Raw genomic sequence first — 21,657 nt, 5'->3', positions numbered from 1 at the left:
GATCAAATGATGCTCTGGGTGTTATGAACAAAGATCCGAATGGCAAGACTACAAATTTTGATCAAGACAAGATTCAAAATTTCGGCGGGGAGTTCATTATGGAATGTCATGGGTTGTCAACCTGTCATTGGTCGTTGTCGAAAAGCATTTCATCTCCATTCGTTTTGAAACACTCACTTTTTACTAATTCTCCTTCTTGTTTTGAGCATGAGAATAATACCCGAAATCAATGCTGATGACGACCTGTCAGTGGCAACTGACATCATTGGTGAAATTTCAGAACGTCATAGAAAAATGCATCACTCAGATGAAGGTGGCTTATCAATGTTGCCCCCAACAACAACAACAACAACAACCAATGATGACAAGTTTTCTACGATTTTCAATGTCTATGAAATTCAACAATATTCTCTCCACAACAAATTGTTTTTCGAAAAATTCAATTCACTCGTTTCCGATTTTGTAATTCTCGAAACTCCAGTCAACATCTCCAATGCCTCTCAATTACAAGGTTGCAATCCAATATTATTTCAATTAGGAAACTTTAGTCGAGATGGAGCTGTTTTAACAGCATCGGGATGTCCAGAAACTTGGCTTTCATTTTCCTTCTCGCTGTTCTTCTTGTTGTGTTATTTGATGTTATTGGTATTGTGTTGTTTGGGATTAATTTGGAAACGAAAGTCGAGACATGTCCAATCGAGAGGAATGGTCTATATGGTCCTGACACTTGTCGCGAGTTCTTTTATTGTCATTTTGTCTTGTTTGAGATACATTATTGGAAGAAAGAATTATCCATGTTTTATTTATGCCATTTCGTATTTTGTGTTACCACCTGCATTGATTTTACCATCGATTTTTCGATGTTTTCGATTGTATTTGATGCATGTGTTGAATTTGAACAAGACGAATTTGGTTTTTGTGAAAGATTACGATCGGTCCATGAATTTTGATGCTGGAGCGGTGAATGCAAATCTTCAACTTTGCACACATTCGTCAGTTGAGTTTCAGTCGGATCCAAGAAAGAATTTGAAACACGAGTTTGTGACACCTCAGCAGCAACAACAGACGAATCAAGAGAAAAGGAAGGTAGTTTTGAAGTTTCAGATGTCACTTCAGTGGGAACCATTGATGATGACATGCGAAACGATGTTTTGACCATTGTGACTCCTTCAGATCAAGACTTGAAGAAGGTGAAAATTTTGTCATTCTTTGTGAGTGACAAGTTTGTGATTGGATCCTACGTTGTTCTCTTCGTTTTCATGCAATAATTTATCTTGTTTTGGGAGGAATTGAATTTACTCAGGTCCACTCGACAAACACTGGGATTTTCACAACCAGAGGAGTATTTCAGGATGTGGAATTTCAAGTTCAACTCTCTCATGGTTGGAGTGGTCACATTCTTCTACATTCTTGTGGAGACTATATTGTTTGTATTGTGTCTAATATTTGCACGAGACACTTGGTTTATTTGGAAAGAAACAGCAACACTCATTGGACTCAAATTGTGTGCCATCATTTTGTTTGTTGTTTTGGATTTGTTCCAATATTTTCAAAACTGTTGGACTTTTTCATACCGTATGGCTATGTGTTGCTTGTGTACTCATGTTGTGAAATTATTGTGAGTGTTTTACTTCCAGTTCTGTATTCAATCGTAATGGATGCGAGACAAAAACGAGGAAACTCTCCCGAGCATGCTTCTTTCAATCCATCTGAAGAATCTGGATTGGAACAATGTTTGAAACAGAAAAAAACGTTCAACACTATTTTGGAATTTGCTAGAAAATCATTTTGTCCAGAACCAGTTCTATGTTACAGAGATATTGAACGATTTACAAAAACGACGAACTCGAAAAATCGTCGAAAATTAGCACCTCACATTGCCAACACCTATCTCAAACAAAATTCTCCTCTCCAATTGAATTATCCAAAAGTGAATGAAGCGTTCCATGAATGCATGGCAGTGATTCATCGTTGTTCCGACAATGGTACCATTATTCCATCGGATTTATTTAAGAATATTCAGCTGCATTGTTTGAATGACATGACAGACATTTTCGAGAGATTGAAACGACAAGATCGAGACATTAAGGAAGTTGTACATCAATGGAATTTGTCCTCACTTGCAAAACCTGTTCAAACCAATGGGCAGTAATGATTTGTTGCGTGTCGATATTCTCATGATTTGTTGCGACACCATTGATAGCCACTTTCTCAATGTTTTCTTGGATATCAACATGATATATTTTTGAGACACTTCTTTACCACTCTCTCCAACATCAGCACCGCTAACAACTGCAACTTTCATACTGGTGATATCAATACTCTCCTCAATATACTCAGACACAACAATCGGATTATAATGTCTCTCATTCAATAAAGTGAATGCACTACTTCCGACATTTTATGTTACTCAGTTTCTTGACCATCTTGTTGATGTTAGGCTGAGACGCAACAGTGAAAGTTAATGAAACTATTCTGTTTCTTAGATAGTGTCCTGTGTGAGATAAACTTTGTTTTACAGTGGTAACCTTGCCTGGAGTTGATACCAACAACTTGTCAAAGTCGTATTCATCCTCGTTCTCATCATTCTCAACATCATCATTCTCATCATCAACTTGCTGTTGTTTTCTTTTCTTTTGTTCTTGCTTCTGTTGTTCTTCCTTGATCAATCTTGACACAACATCGGGTAAAACATTCATTTCCTTTGAGTTGTGGGTTGTTGTTGCTGTTGTTGATGATGTTGTTGATGATGATGTTGATTGTTCTTTCAATAATTTGATTAACCTCATCCTTTCATAAAATCGGCTTCTAGCTTGATTTGGATTGAAATTATGTTCATCTGCAAACGTTTTAATGGCAGGAGTAACTTTCATTCTGACTTTCTTCTTTGCATCAACATATTGCAACAATGCTTCAACATCACTTTCTGTCATACGAGAGAAATTAGCTTCCCTTCTTTACTATCCTCTTGCTTTGCTTTCTTTTTGGCATTGATATTTTTATGAATATGTGTTCAAACAAAATGCAACAGCACTCCAGACTTGTGTTCAACAATTCTCAACAACTGTTCGACATTTATAAAGTGATGATGATGATATCAAACGACACCACACACTTGTCCGAACGTGTGGGTTGATCTGATACCGTTCACAACGGTTTGGTCCCATCCCCAATATTATTGACTACTGACATGGGCTCTCCTTAATGAAACAATACAAGATGATCGGAAGCGCTCCTTATACTGTCTAACACCTGTTGAGCTTCCACTTTCCACTCTTGCATAAGCTGAATGGACCCTTCAGAGGCCAATACCACGTGGTAGCATCTTGTAAGGCATCGACATAGTCATTCTCTCTCAAATAGTTAGAAAAGGTCGAATTTGAAGTAAACACTCCAACACTACTCTTTTCATTGAAATCTCCCAACAAAATTAATGGAATAAGGGATGGATTTTGAGAGCTTGTTCGACATAACTTTTCACTTCATCTCTTCTCACAGTGGTTGTTTTCCACAGGTAGGCAGCTGCATTATCGAGAAGTGTACTGCTTTCAAAGGATAAGGGAGGCCTTAAATGTAAATTCAAAAGTTGGAGTGTTGGTTTTGAGGATCTGGTCGTAGAGGTGGAGTTTGTCATTGGTATGTCTTCATATGCGTCAGAATTGGTTGTTCTTATTCCTTCTTTTTCTTCTTCTGATTTTTCTTCATCAATAATAATAGAGAGATGATTCATATCTGGTCTTTGTCTTGGTCGTCGATGAACGTAAATCCGTTACAACAATATGCATGGCATCAAAAAAAGAGCCTTTGACTCCACTCTCCAGCATTTGAACCTGAAGATCAAAATCTTTGGTCGCTAACACTGCACTTCCACTTGCTAAATACTGATCGGTTTTGGAGTGGTCCCAGAATTGATGGGGAAAGTTGGCTCGGAGAGAGGAGGCTTTGTTCTTTGAATGAAGTCCTTCATGATACATGTTTTCCGAGGGTTTGAAATGATTCAATGCAAATTCCCAGCCTTGATGAGTTTCTTGCAAACAGACAATGTCCAATTCGTGAGAGTGTTCATGAATGATTTGAAGGGCTCGGTATCCTCCGAGATTTGTCTCTCCGTTCCATGAAACACCTCCAAAATTTACATTGTAGGTCATGATGTTGATTTTGGGAAGAGAGGTTTCATCACGGATGATGTTTGTGAGATTAGGATTGTTGGAGTTCATGGGTCGAAATGACATTTTGATGAGCTGTTTTGTTGTGGTTTAATTGCAATATGAGATTGGTTGTCGAGTTGTTTTTGTTGTTTTAGAAATGTGTGGTTGCAGCAAAAAGGTGAATTAATAACTCGAAAGCAAAGGTTGGTGTTCCATGTTCATCTTTTGATAGCATTTCCTCTTCAAGTGACAACTGACGTGTATTTAAACAGCAAGTTTTGAAGAAAGCATTTTCATGGTCCCAATGATGATTTTCGTTGCTGAACCAAAACATCTCCCATCATCTCTTTTATAAAACAAATGTCAGCAAGCAATCATCTGCCAAAAGTTACTTCTCCTACCGCCACCATCACTTCGGATCCCTATGCTCCACAACAACATCAGCAACAGAATACGCGTGGAGGAGGTCATGGCTATGCCTCCTCTTTGTTGTCCTCTTCCTCCTCGAATTTATCACCACCTCAGCAAGAACCTCTCCAGACCAGTATCACTCCTTCTTCTTTCTACATTATTGACGCCCGACCGAAACCATCCATCGCGTATCCTTCTTTTTATTCACAACTACTCACAACATCAGCAGCAGCACGATATGCCTCACTTTCAACCTCATCCTCAAACACGAATTTGAGAGGAGGAGCTAACATTAATTTATATCATCAATTGTGGCAGAATCAACCCACATCACCCACAGGAGGGTCATTGACACCACTCACCATCAACACGAATACAAAACATGCCCATTCGACTGCCTACTCACCAACAGTGGTGGCGTACCATAGTACTAACGCTACGTCGACCACTACTACTCTAACGAATGGCTCAGAGTCATCATCAACAACAGCGACCGCACTCTTTCATCACCATTTTCATTCAAATAATTCCGTTCCTGTCCAAGTCATCAACCATAACAACCATAACAACCATAACATTACAACGACTACCACATCAACCATCACCATTCTCAATCAACAGGTTGAAAATTATAATGCTGCCAGTAGCAGCAGTGCAAATTCTGGATCGTCTCTTTATAATTGTGAAAATGCGCCCTATGACGATGACTCTTTTCAGTCTCGACTTTTGAATGCTGTTCCTCAGGGTCTCTTGCCTCATTTTGAAAAGATATATGTTCTTCCAAATCAACATCAATCGCAACAGTCCAATCATGTGCCAACCACACCCTATGGTACTCCTCTCGTATCTACGAGTTCAGTAGCAGCTTCACAACATCAACATGGCATGACAGCAAGTGTTGTCTCGAAAGCTTCAACCACTGAAAATGTTGTCTCTGAACTTCCTCGTTATCATCACCATCGGGGAGTACCACCACCATCATTTACATCAAATTCTTCATTTCCTCTAAACTCCTTGATGCAAACCCAATCGGTACTTAGCTCAACAATCAGCCAGTCTATGGTCAATAATGGGAGCTCAGATCTTGACCATGCAGTGAACGGTCTTCAGTTGACAAGTTTTGGAAGTAGAAGCAGTGAAGAGGATTTATGTTCTCTCACATCTCCAACCGATAACAATTCTTCAATAGTGACAGGTATCTCTTTGTATGGTCACACCATGCAATCGTCAACATCAGCTCTTGAACAATTAGTAATGAAAAATACATCATCTAATCAATCATTGAGTGGACTTGTAGGAAATGATTCTGATACGGATGCAACTTCTACTAATTCTGTGAGGGTGACGAGTTCTCAAAATTTACATCCATTCCGTAGCGGTGACACAACAAGTGTTGCTTCTCCTTCTCAAATCACTTCGCCATTCACTAATAATCATTCAAGCGATTTTAAATCATCAAATGGCACGATTGGAAATGTAACCACAAATATTTCAAGCAACAACAACACATACTTTTGTAACGTTTGGGATGTAAATGAAAATTTAATGTATCGAAAGGCAACACCTCCTTTCCTTGCTGTATCTGGAAGTCAGAGCCGAGTGGGTAACACGTTGAATTTGTCTGGATCTTTGGATTTAAATATGGAGAACAATGTCAATTTTTCTTCATTTAGTTACAATACCCACCCCTCAGACTCGAAACAAACGTCACCTCCAAACCATGGTCTTTCTGCTATTGCTGGAATGAATACTCCTCAAAAATCTTCACATAACTCTGATATTTTAAAACATGTTTCTGCCATTCGTGAATTGGAGGATGAAAGATCTATGGAGGCCATTAACTCAGATTCTAGCCCTATTCCACAAAGTTTCATGGAAATGTCATCGTCTCGATCTAGAAATGGTTCTCTTGGAAAAACACTCAAGGGTTTTATGGGCATGAAAAAAGAAATCTGAGAGCGATCTTACCGCCTCGTCTGACCTGAACAAAAGCTCAGAAAATTTGAAACAAAGTCTAAAGTTGGATGTACCAAAAGTTGACAAGCAAGAGAGAAGGTTAAAAACTCTCTCTATGCGAATTACAGGGCTTTGGAGAAATAGCCAAAATGATCTTACAGCTAATAATAATGATAATTCTGGTCTTTCAGACACGAGTAGTATCAATTTAAGTATGACGACAGCAAACGACATAAAAGCAACAGATCTTTATGATGAGATTGATATCAATACAGAAGAGAGAAAACTCGAAGATATCACAAAAGAGCATTTGAATGAGCAGTTAGTCACATTTATCAATGAGTTAACATATTCAGTGAATGGAAGCAAAAGACTTTCGGCAAAGTTTGGTAATGCAATATTGAACAGTGCTCCAACTGTTGCCGACATGTCTATTAAGAATGAAATTTTGGAAGAGCGTTTACTCATGCTTCTCAAATCATTCTATGAATACAAACCTATGGACTTGGTTCTTTGTCATAGGACTCTACATGCTCTCGAGTATCCTACAAAAACAAAATTAGCATTAACCTAAGTTTTTCTGATTTCTCGCTTGTAGGCGAGTCATACAAGAAAGAGCTTTTTACTTTTTCTGTTGCTCTTTACGATTGTAAAAGCGAAAAGAAGATCACTGAAGATTGGTGCTTTAACTTTTTATCTGAGCTGCAATTACAAGCATTGCCAACAAGTGCTCAAGACATATTAAGAATGATGCCAAGTGCCACCAAAGAAAAAGTATTTAACGTTAGCTATCCTCATGATCAAATATATTGTGTGGTGATCATTCGTAGATTGGCTCCACAACTGTTCAAGAAGCTGCAGAAGAGATGGGAAGTATTTCACAAAAGAAGTCATCTTCACAAACAGAATTAGAAGAATCACGCAAGGCGTTGTATCACTTTGAGCAGTCCTTCCTCTTGGGCTATTGCAAAGTGTTCAGTACCAAGAGACCCCATGGTCACGCCAATATTTCTAGCTCGTCTAGTGTTCTTGATTTTGGTGATGATCCAAAAGTGGACTTGGCATTCTCTTCCACGACAATTGAAAAGTTTTACCCAATTATTGTAGACAGTAATATTGAAAATTTCAATATCATTACATTGTTAAAGCATTTAGACCCTCAGACAGCGACTCATTCCAGTATGCAAGCATATCATATTAGGGGAAAATGACCGTGGAATGTAAAATCATACGTGACTGGAAATCGCAATCATTCTCAAGAACGAGCGTGACCAGGCCAAGTTTTGTCGATGAATATGAGAATTCAATTTATTTGGATGAAGAGGCAGACCCATTACGCACAGAATCACCTCACACGCGAAGAAGATTCGTTAGAAATACCATTGTCGATGAAGATATTGAAGATGTGGTGGAAGAGATTCCATGGATGAAATCTAGATATCCACATCTTGCTTTTAAGAACATGCTATTTTTGAATTTAAAACTTGCAAGACTATCCGGATTGAAACATTGTAAAAACGTCCTTATTGAGGTGTCAGTGAGAGATTGTGATCAGACCACTCCAAGTCCTGAAGACTATATCCTGAACTCAAATAGCAGTACAAAAATGTTGAAGCGATTTATTGGAAAGTTTAGCAACAAGTTACAACGATATCAATTTTCAAGTCTTTCTTGCAACACCAAAAGAATGTGCATTTCATTGACGAAATTAAGATTGATCTACTTGGTTTGACTCAGAGAATATTCACAATGGGCATCATTTACTTTTCACATTTTACAACATTGACATAGTAGACTTGAAGAAAAAAGGCCAGAAAATTTTAGAAATGGATTTAAGAAGTGGCCACTTTGGTCAAGGTGTTCACAGAAATATTGTTGGATATAGCTTTTACCTCTCTATGCGAACAATAGTGTCTATGAGGGAGATAAGGAACTCTTTGGAGATATTTTGTCTGGGTACATGCCACTTCGACAATCTGTTTCAAATGAAACGATACCAATTTATACAAAGCTACCCCTGGATACATATCAATCAGTGAAAAGGATTTGGATTCTCTTAAACTTAGCGAAAAGCCAAGCTCAGAATCGATGCTAACTTGGTGACCACCTTACAACCAACTGATGAAAGATTGCAACTCTTCTTCGCTGCTTACGACGCATTTACCAAAAGTACCTCTTTGCAAAAGTCTTCCATTTTAGAGTATATTGTTTATCATTTGCTCTTGAAATTTAATATGATTGACTTTAGCATCAGCATGCCTTTCATGTACTTGCTATTTGACATTTTACTGGAATTGTTGAATTATTCATCCTCTGAACAGTTCACAAAAGAAATTAACATGAAAAAACTTCGAGTAGATCTTCAAACCAAGTTATTCGAGGCACTATTGTTGAGCTTGAACAAATTCCATGAGTTTTGCGGTAACAGTACAAGAGGCAACCGATTCTTCTCGAGTTATATCAAATTTATTTTCAATTTTGAATCTTTACATTGTGAATTGATGAAAGTATTTATACAATATTTGACGTCCAATAGAGAAGCTACCGAGGAAAAACATCCGACTCTTGCAGATACTCTTGGTTTGTGTTTGACATGGTGATCAAATCTCTCTTGATTGCGCAATCAAAGGGCATTTCAAATTATTTAGAGAGTGACTTGCTAGTTCTAACGAAAAATCTCATCCAGGAGCTATTTACGTGCATGGAAAAGCTACTACTTTCTAACAACAACAGCAGTCACAATCTTGCTATTTATTGTAATAGAAATATCTCACTCTTTATTAGAGATCTCTTGCCAACGATTGGATATGAGGCTGTGAAAGGCATTTTTGAATTTTATTGCAGAAAAGTCACAACTGGCTTATCAAAAGGAAACAAGTATGAGATTACTCAGTGAATCTCTTGCAATTTTGGCAGATTATCATGAAATGTGGGAGCTTTCAACTACGAATATCTTCATTAACAAGATTATTGCCTTGTTCTTTGAATCTATTGAGATGAAGAACGAAAAGATCATGTACAAGATTGGAAAGTATTTGTTGGACATCTTTTGAAATTAGAGTTTGATGAAAGATATCAACCAAGAGAAAATCGAGAACGTATCACTTCCATAATTTTCACAAGTCTTGTAGACACCTTCTTCAATAAGGGAGAAGAATTGTTACTTAAACTCAAACAGTTCAATGAGATTAACGTTATTTTGAGTACTCTTCTGTTATGGACAATGAGAAATTACAACAGAGATGCGCTCATTCGATGGTGGAGAGATAAAACGTTGCACTGCTCTAATGAATTGAACGATTTGAGCATTGTTTTTTACATGCTCAAGTTTATGAAGAATATTGTATTAGCGTTCAGAGGGGTTTCGAAAGAACACGAGCAACAATCAAAGAAGATTGATTTTGTCAGCAAGTCCTATCAAGTTGTCGTCTATATTTTGAATGCTCTTTTTATTGGAAAAGATGGATCCATGATGAACCTTTTAATCTCTCTATTTCATGGATTGTCTGACACAGCGGCCGATGGGGATTATGTGGATGCATTGCTCTACAAACTTATTCAGCTCATTCGCCACATTACAATCCACTCATTGTTAAGACACGATGGTAACACTTGCTTTTTGGTTGTGAAATCATTAGTCACTGACTTGGTGACTCACTGCAAAAAATTGATCAGTGTGCATGAGATTGAGAATGCTCGAGATTTATCTATGAAATTTTGAAGAAGGAAAGCAAATTTAGAATACTCATAGCTCTATTGATTTTCATGGAGAAGTCACACAGTCTACTCATTTTCTGCCCAGATGCCAATGATTTGGATCATGATCCTGATGTTTTTAGAGCGCACTGTCTAAACTGTACAGAAATACTATTAACTGAATACACAAATGGTGATGATTCACAGACCATTGTATCTCACGAAGCAGAAGAAGATGAATATATTGTGGACCCCGAAACCTGTTGTCTCAAAGCAGCCACTTTGCAAGCATCTATTAACAAAATTCTTGGTTACAATCCTGCCAATGACAAGGAACATACTGAACAATTTTCCCAAATGTTCTACTTGACCTATAATTTATTCAGCACTCCAGAAAAAATTATTGACATTTTGATTGCCAAATACAGACATTTGAATCAAGATAAGCAAGACAAGAATGACTTATTCACAAAAATTAACCTCGAAAGGACTGCTGCGCGATTAATCAAGGATGGATTCTATGCATTCAATAATTTAAGTATTGCCAAAAGTATTAACTTTATGAAAGAAATTGAACACATGTCCTCCAGTAGCACATCAAGTATTGCCAAGATCCAAAATGCTCTTGTACTCAATATGCTTTCCATTCAGGCCTCTTCTGGAACTCGATGTGGTATTACTAGCCCAGGCCGTGACTCTTCAGCATCTTCAGAGGATAAAACTCTGAGAATTCCAAAAGGATTAACTTTGCAACAAGTATCAACACCAGAAATTCCCATGTCAAAATGGAATCATGACAAGGATTTATATATTCGATTGGGAATTTCCAATCCTTTCAAGATCCAATTTGACATTTTCTCATGGCCTTCTGCAGAATTAGCTCATCAATTGACCTTACTGGAAGCAAAATTCTTTTTGAAAATTAAGCCCTATGAATTTTATTATATTGAAAGCAAAGATAAGGAAATTCGAGAAAAGTACAGCAGTAATATTTTGTTCATGCAAGAACATTTCAAAACTTTGCAGCATTGGGCCAGCGAGACCGTTCTCATTCAACCCAATGAGAGAGATCGAAAGAAGGTCTTTACCAAAATTCTTTGCATTGCTCAATCTTGTTTTTACGCTGGTAATTATTTTGGATTCATGTCTATTTTGGGAGGCTTAAGAAGTTCTTCTGTTTTTAGACTTAAAGATCTCTATGAAGACAATAAGGAAGTACACAAACTATTCCTCGAATTGGAAGAAAGTCAGAAAAAGTCATCAACTCGAAAGAAGTGAATCAGCTTTATGACCGTCTCTCTGAAAAACAACAACCTTGCATTCCCTATTTAGGAAGTTTCCAAAGTCAAGTATTTTTCACAAAGGAAGGAAACAAACCTCTTCTCGAACATGCCAAACACAAAGAGGTCATTAATTATAGAATGATGAGAATTCTAATGAAAACATTGGGAAGAGTTTCTGAATTGCAACAATTATGTCTCAATTATGATTTCCAAGAATTACCTTATTTGCAATTTGTTTTCACAGAAGAATTGCCACGATTGTTGAAAACAAAACCGATGATGAATTATGGGACCTTTCAACAAAAATCAAACCATCCAATAGACAATAAGATATGTATGTCACCATGGTCGTCATTATTTTGTAACAATAAACAACAATCGCTTCATCCGTGATGGTGCGTTTTCATAGTTGAGTGAGTGATGATGCATTTCTGGAAAGACGTCAACAAACATATAATAAAAAATGTCAGTACAACCAGGTTATGGTTATTCGTTTTGGTGATGGCATCAGAGGCCTTTTCTAAATTTCAAGAAATATTTGATGCCTTTAATGATGATTGGAAATTGGATAATCACGGAAAGGAATTTCTCAACAACAATGGCACACAGCAGGCAAGACCACAACAGAATTTTCATTCTACCTTTGTTGGAAAAATTCCGAATAAAAAGAAAGAGGAAGCCATTCAAGCGTTACAGGAATTTGTTCATCACGGAGTTGTCGAAGAAAAGAAATTGTATCCATTCAAAGCAATTATTGAGGATTTTTTAGTATCTCCTGTGGAGAGAATTAAAAACAAAAAGGTGTATTGTTTGTTTGCTGCTTTGAAAATTGAAACATTGAGGCAAGATCAAATGTCATTTGTTCAAGCTCGAAGAATGTGTGCTGACCTCACTGGAGGAAAAATTGTTTATAATGAAAATGAAGCACATGTATCATTAATTTACACCGATGAATCTCATGTGGAGGATTTAAAACAAATTATTTCTCGTTTTAATAACAAATTTGAATTTGTGATTGATGAACTGGCGATCAAATTTTATGAAGACACTGTCAAAATTTCATTAAGAAAGGAGTAAGAATCAAGTGGTTAGAATTATACTTTATATTTTGATTTTTAAACATCAATTTTTTTGCTTTCCATAAATCTATTCATGCTCATTCCACCAAAGAACACAATAATGCTTGATAAAATCTTCATAAGTCATCCAGAAACAACCATTATCTTTCACTTCATGATTCAATTCTTTGCTAGCTGCGGATATTTCTGCCATTCTTTAGAATTGTCACCAAAGCTGCCTCCCCATTCTGTATTGGCCCATGTATTCCTGATCTGAATCAAATTGAGATTGTATTGAGGGAATTTTCTATATCCTAAAATACTGTAGCCATGGTAATGAACAATGCCAAACGAATCGACAGTACCGTCTCCTCCGCTTATTGCTTTACTGGTACACACAGGTGCACTCTTTTCGCTGTCAAGTAGCCGTTCGAGGAGAGGCCAAAATTGATTCTCCTTCATTAGCTTTTTTCCAACAGAGTTCTCTCCAGAATACCACTCAAAATGTTTTGCTTTGCCTCCCAACAGCGCAACCAACACGTGACAGGGATTGAATGAATGTTTCGATGCAGCCAAATCCAAAAATCCTCCAATCATTTTAGCAAAGGCCTTCTCAATGAGCGGTACCCATAACTCTCCTCTTGCAGCAGATTTTGCAAAGATAAAATCACTATTCATGGGAAAATAATCGTCCAAAAGAATGGTGTACTTCTTTCCTGGATCTTCAGAGTGAAACGTGACTGCATACAGACCTAACTGAGGGTCAATAGATTCACACAAGCAAAAAGCCTTCTTGACCTCTTGAGGTCGAATAGCAGCTCCAGACAAGGATTGAATGAGCCAACAATCTCCAACTCCTCCTTGTCGTGGCGAAGTAGCACAAAATCCTTTCTTTACAATAGCGACATCTCCATTAAAGAAGTCATAGGCACGCACCCAATCAGGTTGGGGAGGGAAATCTTCATCGATAAATCGTTTTCCTTCTTTGCGAAGATGAGACTCAATATCTCGAACGAGAGAATCGCTTGCAGGATATGAGAAGGCCATATTTCTTGCTCCGGTTCTCTCTGATATTTGTGCAGCAATGATGGGGTGACAGCTGGTCTCGGTTGGTTCATCTAAGGTTTGCGCACAGATCGAAATTGTTTGTTCTTCCAAAATTACTAAAGGTTTGTTAAGTGATACTTTCACAACCTTTTCATAGGATCCGTCCTGAGTTTTGAACACAAAGACATGGTTAACAGCACTCAATGATGCAAAGGTTTCATTCGGTTGCACTTGACCATATGGCAATAATTTTCCTTCAAAATCAATCCAAAATACATCTAAGGTTTTTTGAGTGGCATTTCGTACTGAAATGGTTGCTTGTTTGTAACTCGCCTCGGATTTCAATTCAGGAGTATAACTAGGCAATTCACCGTTTTTTTGAACATTCATAGCAAACCTTTTGAAAATTCTTTACCATTGGTGAAGTGGAATTCGGTTTCAACGACGATTGGTTATGGACCTGACCCGATTTCAAAATGCAGCCATTCTCTAAGGAGGAATCCAATACATAGAGTCCAACAATTTTGTCAGGTGTGTTCATACTTCTCATGATGAAACAATGAGTCCAATAGCTCTGTTGTCCGACTGCATCCTTCGGAAAGAGAGTTGCAACTTCAATCTCTGTACCTTCATAATTAATCCAATACAACTTGACAGTCTCCGAGGTTTCATTACTGAAAAACACGAGGAGTCTTTCATCACCCGAGATGGATCGTAAATTCAGAGGTTTGCAAATGTCCATGATTCTTCGAAGGGAGAGAATGGGCAATTTTTTTGTAAACCCTTTAAGTAAAGAGATCAAGTTCTACAACCTTTAGGTACTCCCTGTTTATTTACAAGTGTTTGTTTGTTTGTTTGTTTGAGAATCCAATCCCTCATTCACTGGCCATGGATTATCTCTATTTAGGAACTAATGAGGAAGTGAATATCAACCCTACAATGAGAGCAGCAACACCAACGACAGCTCCCACAGGACCAGTCATCAGTGATCCAGTCATTCCAGCAGATTGCAAGAGAGAAAAAGTGGAACCTGCTGCAATTCCTCCTCCATTTGCAATGGCTGAAGAGGACATCCAAGCAGAGGCCAATGATTTTGCAGCTATTCCAGTTTTTGTAAAACCTGCAAGGTTGATGGCGGCTTTAGAGGCCATGATGGTGGCAGTGGAGGCAGTTACAATATTGGAAAACAAGAAGACGCATCTTTGAAAGGGTCTTTTTAACTTGTCTTCTTGACTTGAGAATTCCCAACTCCTTAAAGTAAATCTCAAAATGAAAAAGTGGTCTCATTATATAAATACATTCATTGCGTACCAGCTGGATTGGAAGTATCTCTTCCCAACACTATTTATCCTTTCACCCTTCTTCTCCGCAAACCTTGTTTAATAATTAAAGGAGGAAGAGGAGGAGGTGCGGATCTCGCACTTCTTGCATCCACCAAACAAAAAATAAGTGCGTGTTCTTTTGGTGTGTTTTCGCGTGAACCCTCCTGTGACCTCCTCCTTCGCACCAAAGTATCTCCTCGTGTTGCGCCAGCACCTCTCGCACCTCTCTCTCTCGCCTTGTCGGTATCTATTGTGAAAGAAGATTGAATTTCGTACGGAACAACAGCAAATTTTGTCGCGACTCAGAGTTGGATTTTATATATCGTTGTTGTTGTTGTTCTTCAGCAGCAATCAAATAGTTGGAACGTTCTTATCACACTTTTGTTGTTACCATAGAGAAGAGCAAAATCCGAAGAGTAGTAATCACCACCGAATAATAATAGTAGTAGTAGTAATTACTCATCATCCTCATTCCTATCACTACCATAGCTGAGAGATGAATGGACACTTTCCGACTGTTGGCATTAATGGATCGGGGTTGGCCTCGCAGGGTCATACAGCCTCTAACATGAATGGGTTTTCTCCACAACAGCACCAACAACAGCATCATCCACCACAACAAACCTATGGACAACGGATGAGTACTTCTCATCCACCTCCACAACCTCCACAGCAACAGCAGCAGCTCAACTATCATCATCCGACACAACCATCACCACCATCATCACTTTCCCCTTCAGCATCTAATTTATTAAATGCAAATAATTTTCCCGTACAACATCAATCGCATCCTTCCTTTCAACAAAAACCATATCCAAACACGTTTCATCAAGGAAATAATTACTACAATAATAGTACGGACGGTGCTTCTGTTCCTCCAACCAACTATTCACAATTTTCAGTGCCACAACATTCACCACAAGGTTACATTTCCCAAAACACCTCTCCACAAATGGTGAACTATGGTACTGGAAATTACTCGTCACAGAGCCCCCAATACAACAACAATGTCTATTCCCAACAAAATAATATGACTGCTAGTAATATTTATCCTTCACCTGCAAATAATAATAATGGAAACTTCACACACCATAATCAGATCGGAACTCCGCCATCACAAAAACAATATTCTCAAAATTCAATGATGACCTCATTCCAAACCACTCCACTGCATTCTCCTCAAAATAATGAAATGCAACCATCAACAATCCAACAATCCCTCTCCTCTGAATTTCATCCTATTGCCTGCATTAATTGTAGGAAAATGCATAAGGTAAGTTTGTTCATGTGCATGTTAGAATTTCTTTCTAACACCTGTTAACATTTATTTTTTTACAAAAGCAATGCGATAAGGTTAGTGAATATGCATGTTATATTTTCTCACTCCTATTAATGTATATTATTTTTTATCCATGTCTTCGTTTTTGACAATGACATTTTCGGAAATACTAACTTTAATAATACTCATCATTACTATTTCAATTATTTGGCTCGATGACTTGGAACCATGTTTCAATTATTTTGGTGTTCAGAAACTCCCAAGTTGCAATAGATGCGAATCTAAGGGAATTGTTTGCGAGTACAAAACGCCAAGAAGAATGAGATATCCAAATCCGCAACTCAAGCAACAGAAGGAAGAAAACGATCAACCTAAAAAGAAAAAGAAGAAAAGTCTTGAAGAAAACAATACAGTGTCACAACCTCAAGCTCAATCATCGGAGGATTCTCTTAGTACGCCGGCCGATACGACGTGGACATCAAAAATCCCACAAACTCTTACCAAGAAACATGTCATTGACATTTATTTTCGAATGATTTGTGATCACTTTATTATCATAGATAGAGCCCTTCTGGAAAAACACATCTTACACAAGAGCTCTGATGACGAAGTTGAATCAGATCTTCCATACAAGAAGGAGATGCAATGTTTTTATTTTGTAATTCAAGCTCTCGTGGAACAACGTTTAGGTATGGGAGACCAAGCCGAAAAAACCGCTAGAAAAGCACGTGACATGTTATCTAAATTGTTTGACGAAGTGTCGAATTATGTTGTTGCGTGTGCTTATGCTTCACTAGGTGCTTATGAAATTGGAAGTGGAAGGGTAAAGCTTTCCAAATTTTATTTGAGAAACGCAAAATTTTACTTTGAGGAGATGGACGAAACTGAAAAGCAGAAGCTCAACGAGTATGAAAAGGCTCTACAAAAATACCTATCGTCTATTGATATTGTTAACGCTGACAGTGAACTGGGTATTAATACCTTCATTCACAATTTTCCAAAAGTATTCGAGTATACCACTGGTCATCCTCTGCCTCAAGAAATTGTAAAAGCGACGCAACAAGAGGTTAGCCCCTCTAATTGTCTGGACTATTTGAAAATTATCGAAATGGTTGCATCTTATCTCAACAAATATTTCCGTTCATTGGCTGCCAAGAACAGAACTGAAAGAGAGATGGAGATCTATGACCGTGGTTCGAACTTGTGTCAGTCAGTACTTCTTAACGGACTCAGAGTTGGTGTTTTGACGAAGGCAGGATACGGAAAACAACTGATAGAAGAGAGCTCTCTTCGAATTTCGTACTCATCTGAAAGCGAATTTTTCCCATTCTTGCCTGTTATTGTGATACCTCATGTCGCTTTGGCATCAAGAATTCACTTACAGATTTGTAAAAAGATCGAGAATGGGACCAGACAAAATAATCAAAAGGGTTTATTATCGGATGGACATAGTTATGGACCTGTTGACTACTTTGAAATTCTCACCAAAGATTATCGAGCCCTAAATGTATTAAGCAAAAGATTCAAACGCGTCTCACTCTGTTATGGATCATTGATGGATGAAATTGGCCAAATGTTAAAGAAGCGTTCAATACTACCCAGTGGTAACGCCACTGCCGAAAACAACGCCGAAGATAATGCCGTGTTGAACGTTCTATCTTCTACCCAATCTTCATCAAAACCTCGAGCACCAATTGGTGAAATGATGCAACCGAGCACTTTTGATGCTGGATTGCCACCTCTTTCATTCCTAATTGGATACGTCAATGAAACAGCAGCTAATAATCTCAATGTTTTAAAACCTCCAACAGCAGAAAACAGAGTTCAATTTTCACAGCTATTGGGTGGTGGCCACGTCACAGACAATGCAAGCTCCTCCTCACAGTCCCCTCTTTTCTCCACTAAATCACCCTCTCAACAAGAATTGTATTTTGTCGATCCCTTTTCACTCACGAAGATTTACAACAAATATTTTCACCATCCACCTATGGAGATTTCGAAGAAGGTGAATTGAATCAGTTCATGTAATCAAATATTTGGATGGTATAATACTCTCTTGATTTCTAATACCTTTCCAAGAGCGGCAAATAAAAATGCAACCTGGTGATGGCAATCATCATCGTTCAACAACAGTGAATTTCAACCCGTTCTCTTCATCCTTTGGTAGAGAATTTGCAGATGCATCGAATAGTATAAGGTGGTGGTGGTCATCTTCATCGTCGATGGGCTCTCCGAATTCCATCCAAGAGCAAATTTCCCTAACGAATGATTCGGAAAATCAAGCTACCCATTCATCGTCATCACCATTCCTTCAACATGAAACCCATGCCAATGCACAACATTGTTCATCCTTACCGTTTGGGTCCAACAACAACAACAACAATGATTATTACTTCATGAATGGCGATGCCAACCCAACAAGCCAGCATCCTCTACAATTTCCTTCCTCCCTCTTGGTTGTCTCATCCTTCCGACGAGAAAGTGGTGATGGCAGTGGTGGTCATGAAGCGAACAACATTCATGTCCTTTCATCGCCAACACTACCACCAACAACATTAACCACAGGAGCAACTACTTTCCCAACAACATTGACCCTACCAACAACAACAACAACAACATTAACCAACAACCATCTTAACCATCTTGATACCTCTTTCATTCAACCTGCTTCTTCCTTTTTGGAAATTCCTCAATATTTCGCTATATCCTGCATCAACTGTAGGAAGCAACACCGAAAATGTTCAAAACATCTTCCGAGCTGTGTGGAATGTAGACAACGGGGAGTAGAGTGTGTCTATCGAGAATCTAAACGAGTCAAATCATCATCAACAGGAGAAGAAAAACAACACTCTCGAAATAGCAACAAACAAAAGAATCTTCTTCTTCCTCGACGAATCATGCTAATAAGGACAAGAACGTGAAATACAAACCCTATGAAAAAGTATCTGGAGATTATATCGAAAAACGACGAGAGGATCATGAAAGTCATCACGTTGTTTCTGCATTCACAGAATTCGACGAAGAAACTGGACATTTAAATAAGAGAGATGTCCTTGAGTTTTATTATGAGTTTGCGTGTGACGGATGTCCATGTTTTCCAAGAGAAGAATTTGAAAAGTTTCTTTACACGTCACCATTATCGAGTAATGAATCCTTCACTGCTAATTCATCATCTAAAATCAGCTCAAGTGGCAAAGAAATCAATTTTGAACAAAACACCAATACAGAAAATACTCCGAGTCGATATCATGAAGAATGGTTTGCCATCTTTTTTGTCAGTTCGGGCATTGTGTGAATGTCGATATGGACTTTCCGAGTTGGCTGAAAAAAGTGCTCAGAAAGCTAAAAACGTTCTCTCCAAAATGTTTGACCAGTTCAATAATTATAATGTTGCTGTAGTTTATGGGAATTTAGCAATTTATGAAGCCTGGAGTGGACGAATTGAAAATGCCAAATTCTATATTCAAATTCTTAGTTACTGCCTCAACAGCTTATTTTCAGATGAAACAAAGAGAGAAAATATGAATGTTTATGAAAAAAAATTTACAATCAATAGTATTCTATTTTACAAACATTATTGGAGATCATTTTGAAAAGATGGGTATTCAACAAGGTAAGTGTAAAGTTGAAACCTTTCTAGACAAGTTGTAATGTATCAATTTTTAAATTTATTAACTTTTAGTGATACAACGAATCCCTGAAATTTTCTCATTTTTCACTGGCAAACAATGCCCAGTTAATTGGCTGAAATTACTCCAACAAGAAATTACATCAGAGAACTGTTTTGAAATATGGAATGTCATACAAGTGATTATCGACGACTTAAAACAAGTGGTGATCAATAGTGTACAACGTCCATCAACGAAACAAGCAATGGCATGTTATGGTTATAGCAAAGAATATAGTTGCATGATTGAGCCAGTGTTTACATTATTTTCACACAGCGTCAAAATTTCGATTCTTGCCAAATCATCGTCACCATTAGTGAAGGGAATAATTGAGAAGTGTGCTTTGGAAATCACACAACTAACAGACCATGAGGCATTTCCCCTATTTCCAGTGGAGATTGTGGCTTGCATATTAGTTGCTGGCCAAATTCACGTTCAAATTGTCAAGATGCTCTTGCAACAAGATTCTACTGATTTTGTGTACAATAATACGAATTATTTCGAAATTTTACAAAAGGATTTGAGAGCTATTGACATTTTGCGCAAAAGATACAAAATTCTTTCAAAATTTAATCATGTGATTAGAGAAGTGGAAGAGTGTGCAGCAATGATTAAGGCGAAAGTTGCATTGTCGACATTACAACGAGATGTCATCTTGTCTGATCCAAACGAGAGCACAGTTGGGGATTTGCAAAGGCCAATCTTAAATGGAACGCAACAACAAGAAGAGAATTTGGATCGGCAAGAAACCAATTTCTTGCTCTTCGAGGACATGGTATCCGCAAATTTACTTTCCTCGGATGACCTTAATAATGTGTTCGACTTTGAATAAATACACTGTTCTCAATAAATATTTATTCACTTGAATCAAGCCGAGCCAGTTCATCGTCCAAAAACTTCACAACAAAGTCAATATTTCCTCTTTGAGCCTCATGCATAAGTTCATAATTTTCTCGATAGGTTTCATGTTGTTTCAGTTGATGATATAATGTTACTTCATTTTCAACAACCATGGAAACAATTTCTAACTCTTCACACAAGCGCATGATTGTATTTGTCAACTCTGCAGAGCCAACAGAGCTAATCATTGCACCACCATTGTGAACGGGAGAAGGCGTAGAGATAGACTGCGAGGAAGGAGATGCCACAGCTGCAGGAGATGTAATGCTTGAAGATCCTACTGATGTTGAATTGGTTTCACCAAACTTTCCAAGCAAATATCTACGGTATCTTTGAATTGATTGTGTCTTGAAATTAAAGAGAGCCTTGGTATTTGTAAATATGAGAATGTTGGCTAGCACTGCCTTGTCATAATACGCATACTTTAGTGCTAGCGAGGAAACATATTTCAAAAAGTCAATATTTTGTTTGAGCAGTATAGCTGTTCCGCTTGTTGAAGGATTCTTTTCTTTGGGAGTATTTTCAAAAATTTGTTTGGAATACATGGCAGCCTCGCTATACTTCATACCCGAAGCCAAATAAGTTGAGATTGCTTCAGAAATTTGATGGTCTTTCTTAAGGTCATCAGCCTTATGCTTTAGGGTAGTGGCAATTTGTCTCTTACTGTCTAGCTTTTGTTGAAGGGTTTTGACGTCTTTGTTCGCTGATGATGACTTTGTGCTTGTGGTATTAGTATGTGTACTAGTGCTGCTACTTGCATTACTATTCTCCGTTTTGATGCTGACATTTTTGCTCTCAACTGGAGTAGGCTGCTTATTTCTCTTTGTTTTTGGTTCCTCATTGACACTAACTTTAGACTCAACAACATCTTCTAAAGGTCGCTTAGGGG

The 21,657-nt window shown here is 37.9% G+C and overlaps 14 protein-coding genes across 14 annotated transcripts in view; 10 read left to right on the top strand and 4 right to left on the bottom strand.

Moving 5' to 3' along the window:
- Positions 1 to 294: 294 nt before the first annotated feature.
- FDP41_011190 (uncharacterized protein) lies at positions 295 to 2,152 on the top strand (the record flags this gene model as incomplete). The annotated part of the gene is made up of 2 exons (XM_044701572.1): positions 295 to 1,086; positions 1,304 to 2,152. The coding sequence occupies 2 exons, from the start codon at positions 295 to 297 to the stop codon at positions 2,150 to 2,152; spliced, it is 1,641 nt and encodes a 546-aa protein (XP_044567440.1).
- Positions 2,153 to 2,387: 235 nt separating this feature from the next.
- On the bottom strand, positions 2,388 to 2,933 carry FDP41_011189 (uncharacterized protein; the record flags this gene model as incomplete). Its single annotated transcript, XM_044701570.1, has 1 exon — positions 2,388 to 2,933. One exon carries the CDS (start codon positions 2,931 to 2,933, stop codon positions 2,388 to 2,390), a length of 546 nt encoding a protein of 181 aa, XP_044567439.1.
- Positions 2,934 to 3,704: 771 nt separating this feature from the next.
- On the bottom strand, positions 3,705 to 4,232 carry FDP41_011188 (uncharacterized protein; the record flags this gene model as incomplete). Its single annotated transcript, XM_044701569.1, has 1 exon — positions 3,705 to 4,232. The coding sequence occupies one exon, from the start codon at positions 4,230 to 4,232 to the stop codon at positions 3,705 to 3,707; it is 528 nt and encodes a 175-aa protein (XP_044567438.1).
- Positions 4,233 to 4,508: 276 nt separating this feature from the next.
- FDP41_011187 (uncharacterized protein) lies at positions 4,509 to 6,515 on the top strand (the record flags this gene model as incomplete). The annotated part of the gene is made up of 1 exon (XM_044701568.1): positions 4,509 to 6,515. One exon carries the CDS (start codon positions 4,509 to 4,511, stop codon positions 6,513 to 6,515), a length of 2,007 nt encoding a protein of 668 aa, XP_044567437.1.
- A 115-nt stretch (positions 6,516 to 6,630) lies between these two features.
- FDP41_011186 (uncharacterized protein) lies at positions 6,631 to 7,089 on the top strand (the record flags this gene model as incomplete). Its single annotated transcript, XM_044701567.1, has 1 exon — positions 6,631 to 7,089. One exon carries the CDS (start codon positions 6,631 to 6,633, stop codon positions 7,087 to 7,089), a length of 459 nt encoding a protein of 152 aa, XP_044567436.1.
- A 292-nt stretch (positions 7,090 to 7,381) lies between these two features.
- FDP41_011185 (uncharacterized protein) lies at positions 7,382 to 7,726 on the top strand (the record flags this gene model as incomplete). Its single annotated transcript, XM_044701566.1, has 1 exon — positions 7,382 to 7,726. The coding sequence occupies one exon, from the start codon at positions 7,382 to 7,384 to the stop codon at positions 7,724 to 7,726; it is 345 nt and encodes a 114-aa protein (XP_044567435.1).
- A 1,023-nt stretch (positions 7,727 to 8,749) lies between these two features.
- On the top strand, positions 8,750 to 10,236 carry FDP41_011184 (uncharacterized protein; the record flags this gene model as incomplete). Its single annotated transcript, XM_044701565.1, has 2 exons — positions 8,750 to 9,095; positions 9,518 to 10,236. The coding sequence occupies 2 exons, from the start codon at positions 8,750 to 8,752 to the stop codon at positions 10,234 to 10,236; spliced, it is 1,065 nt and encodes a 354-aa protein (XP_044567434.1).
- A 44-nt stretch (positions 10,237 to 10,280) lies between these two features.
- On the top strand, positions 10,281 to 11,489 carry FDP41_011183 (uncharacterized protein; the record flags this gene model as incomplete). The annotated part of the gene is made up of 1 exon (XM_044701564.1): positions 10,281 to 11,489. One exon carries the CDS (start codon positions 10,281 to 10,283, stop codon positions 11,487 to 11,489), a length of 1,209 nt encoding a protein of 402 aa, XP_044567433.1.
- Positions 11,490 to 11,995: 506 nt separating this feature from the next.
- FDP41_011182 (uncharacterized protein) lies at positions 11,996 to 12,571 on the top strand (the record flags this gene model as incomplete). The annotated part of the gene is made up of 1 exon (XM_044701563.1): positions 11,996 to 12,571. The coding sequence occupies one exon, from the start codon at positions 11,996 to 11,998 to the stop codon at positions 12,569 to 12,571; it is 576 nt and encodes a 191-aa protein (XP_044567432.1).
- A 161-nt stretch (positions 12,572 to 12,732) lies between these two features.
- Positions 12,733 to 13,989, bottom strand: FDP41_011181 (uncharacterized protein; the record flags this gene model as incomplete). The annotated part of the gene is made up of 1 exon (XM_044701562.1): positions 12,733 to 13,989. The coding sequence occupies one exon, from the start codon at positions 13,987 to 13,989 to the stop codon at positions 12,733 to 12,735; it is 1,257 nt and encodes a 418-aa protein (XP_044567431.1).
- A 498-nt stretch (positions 13,990 to 14,487) lies between these two features.
- Positions 14,488 to 14,805, top strand: FDP41_011180 (uncharacterized protein; the record flags this gene model as incomplete). The annotated part of the gene is made up of 1 exon (XM_044701561.1): positions 14,488 to 14,805. One exon carries the CDS (start codon positions 14,488 to 14,490, stop codon positions 14,803 to 14,805), a length of 318 nt encoding a protein of 105 aa, XP_044567430.1.
- Positions 14,806 to 15,489: 684 nt separating this feature from the next.
- On the top strand, positions 15,490 to 18,214 carry FDP41_011179 (uncharacterized protein; the record flags this gene model as incomplete). The annotated part of the gene is made up of 3 exons (XM_044701559.1): positions 15,490 to 16,194; positions 16,263 to 16,274; positions 16,454 to 18,214. The coding sequence occupies 3 exons, from the start codon at positions 15,490 to 15,492 to the stop codon at positions 18,212 to 18,214; spliced, it is 2,478 nt and encodes an 825-aa protein (XP_044567429.1).
- A 79-nt stretch (positions 18,215 to 18,293) lies between these two features.
- On the top strand, positions 18,294 to 20,700 carry FDP41_011178 (uncharacterized protein; the record flags this gene model as incomplete). The annotated part of the gene is made up of 4 exons (XM_044701558.1): positions 18,294 to 18,918; positions 19,143 to 19,478; positions 19,757 to 19,813; positions 19,883 to 20,700. 4 exons carry the CDS (start codon positions 18,294 to 18,296, stop codon positions 20,698 to 20,700), a joined length of 1,836 nt encoding a protein of 611 aa, XP_044567428.1.
- Positions 20,701 to 20,722: 22 nt separating this feature from the next.
- Positions 20,723 to 21,657, bottom strand: part of FDP41_011177 (uncharacterized protein) — a gene marked incomplete at both ends in the record, with an annotated part of 1,134 nt that continues 199 nt past the window's right edge. Inside the window, one exon of the mRNA XM_044701557.1 lies at positions 20,723 to 21,657. This exon is cut by the window's right edge and continues 199 nt beyond it. Coding sequence (XP_044567427.1) covers positions 20,723 to 21,657 — 935 coding nt within the window.

Source organism: Naegleria fowleri (assembly GCF_008403515.1).
Source record: "Naegleria fowleri strain ATCC 30894 chromosome Unknown tig8, whole genome shotgun sequence".
Taxonomy (NCBI): domain Eukaryota; phylum Heterolobosea; class Eutetramitea; order Acrasida; family Naegleriidae; genus Naegleria; species Naegleria fowleri.
The sequence above is the reverse complement of the archived record's forward strand: the minus strand, read 5'-3'. Positions and strand labels throughout refer to the sequence as shown.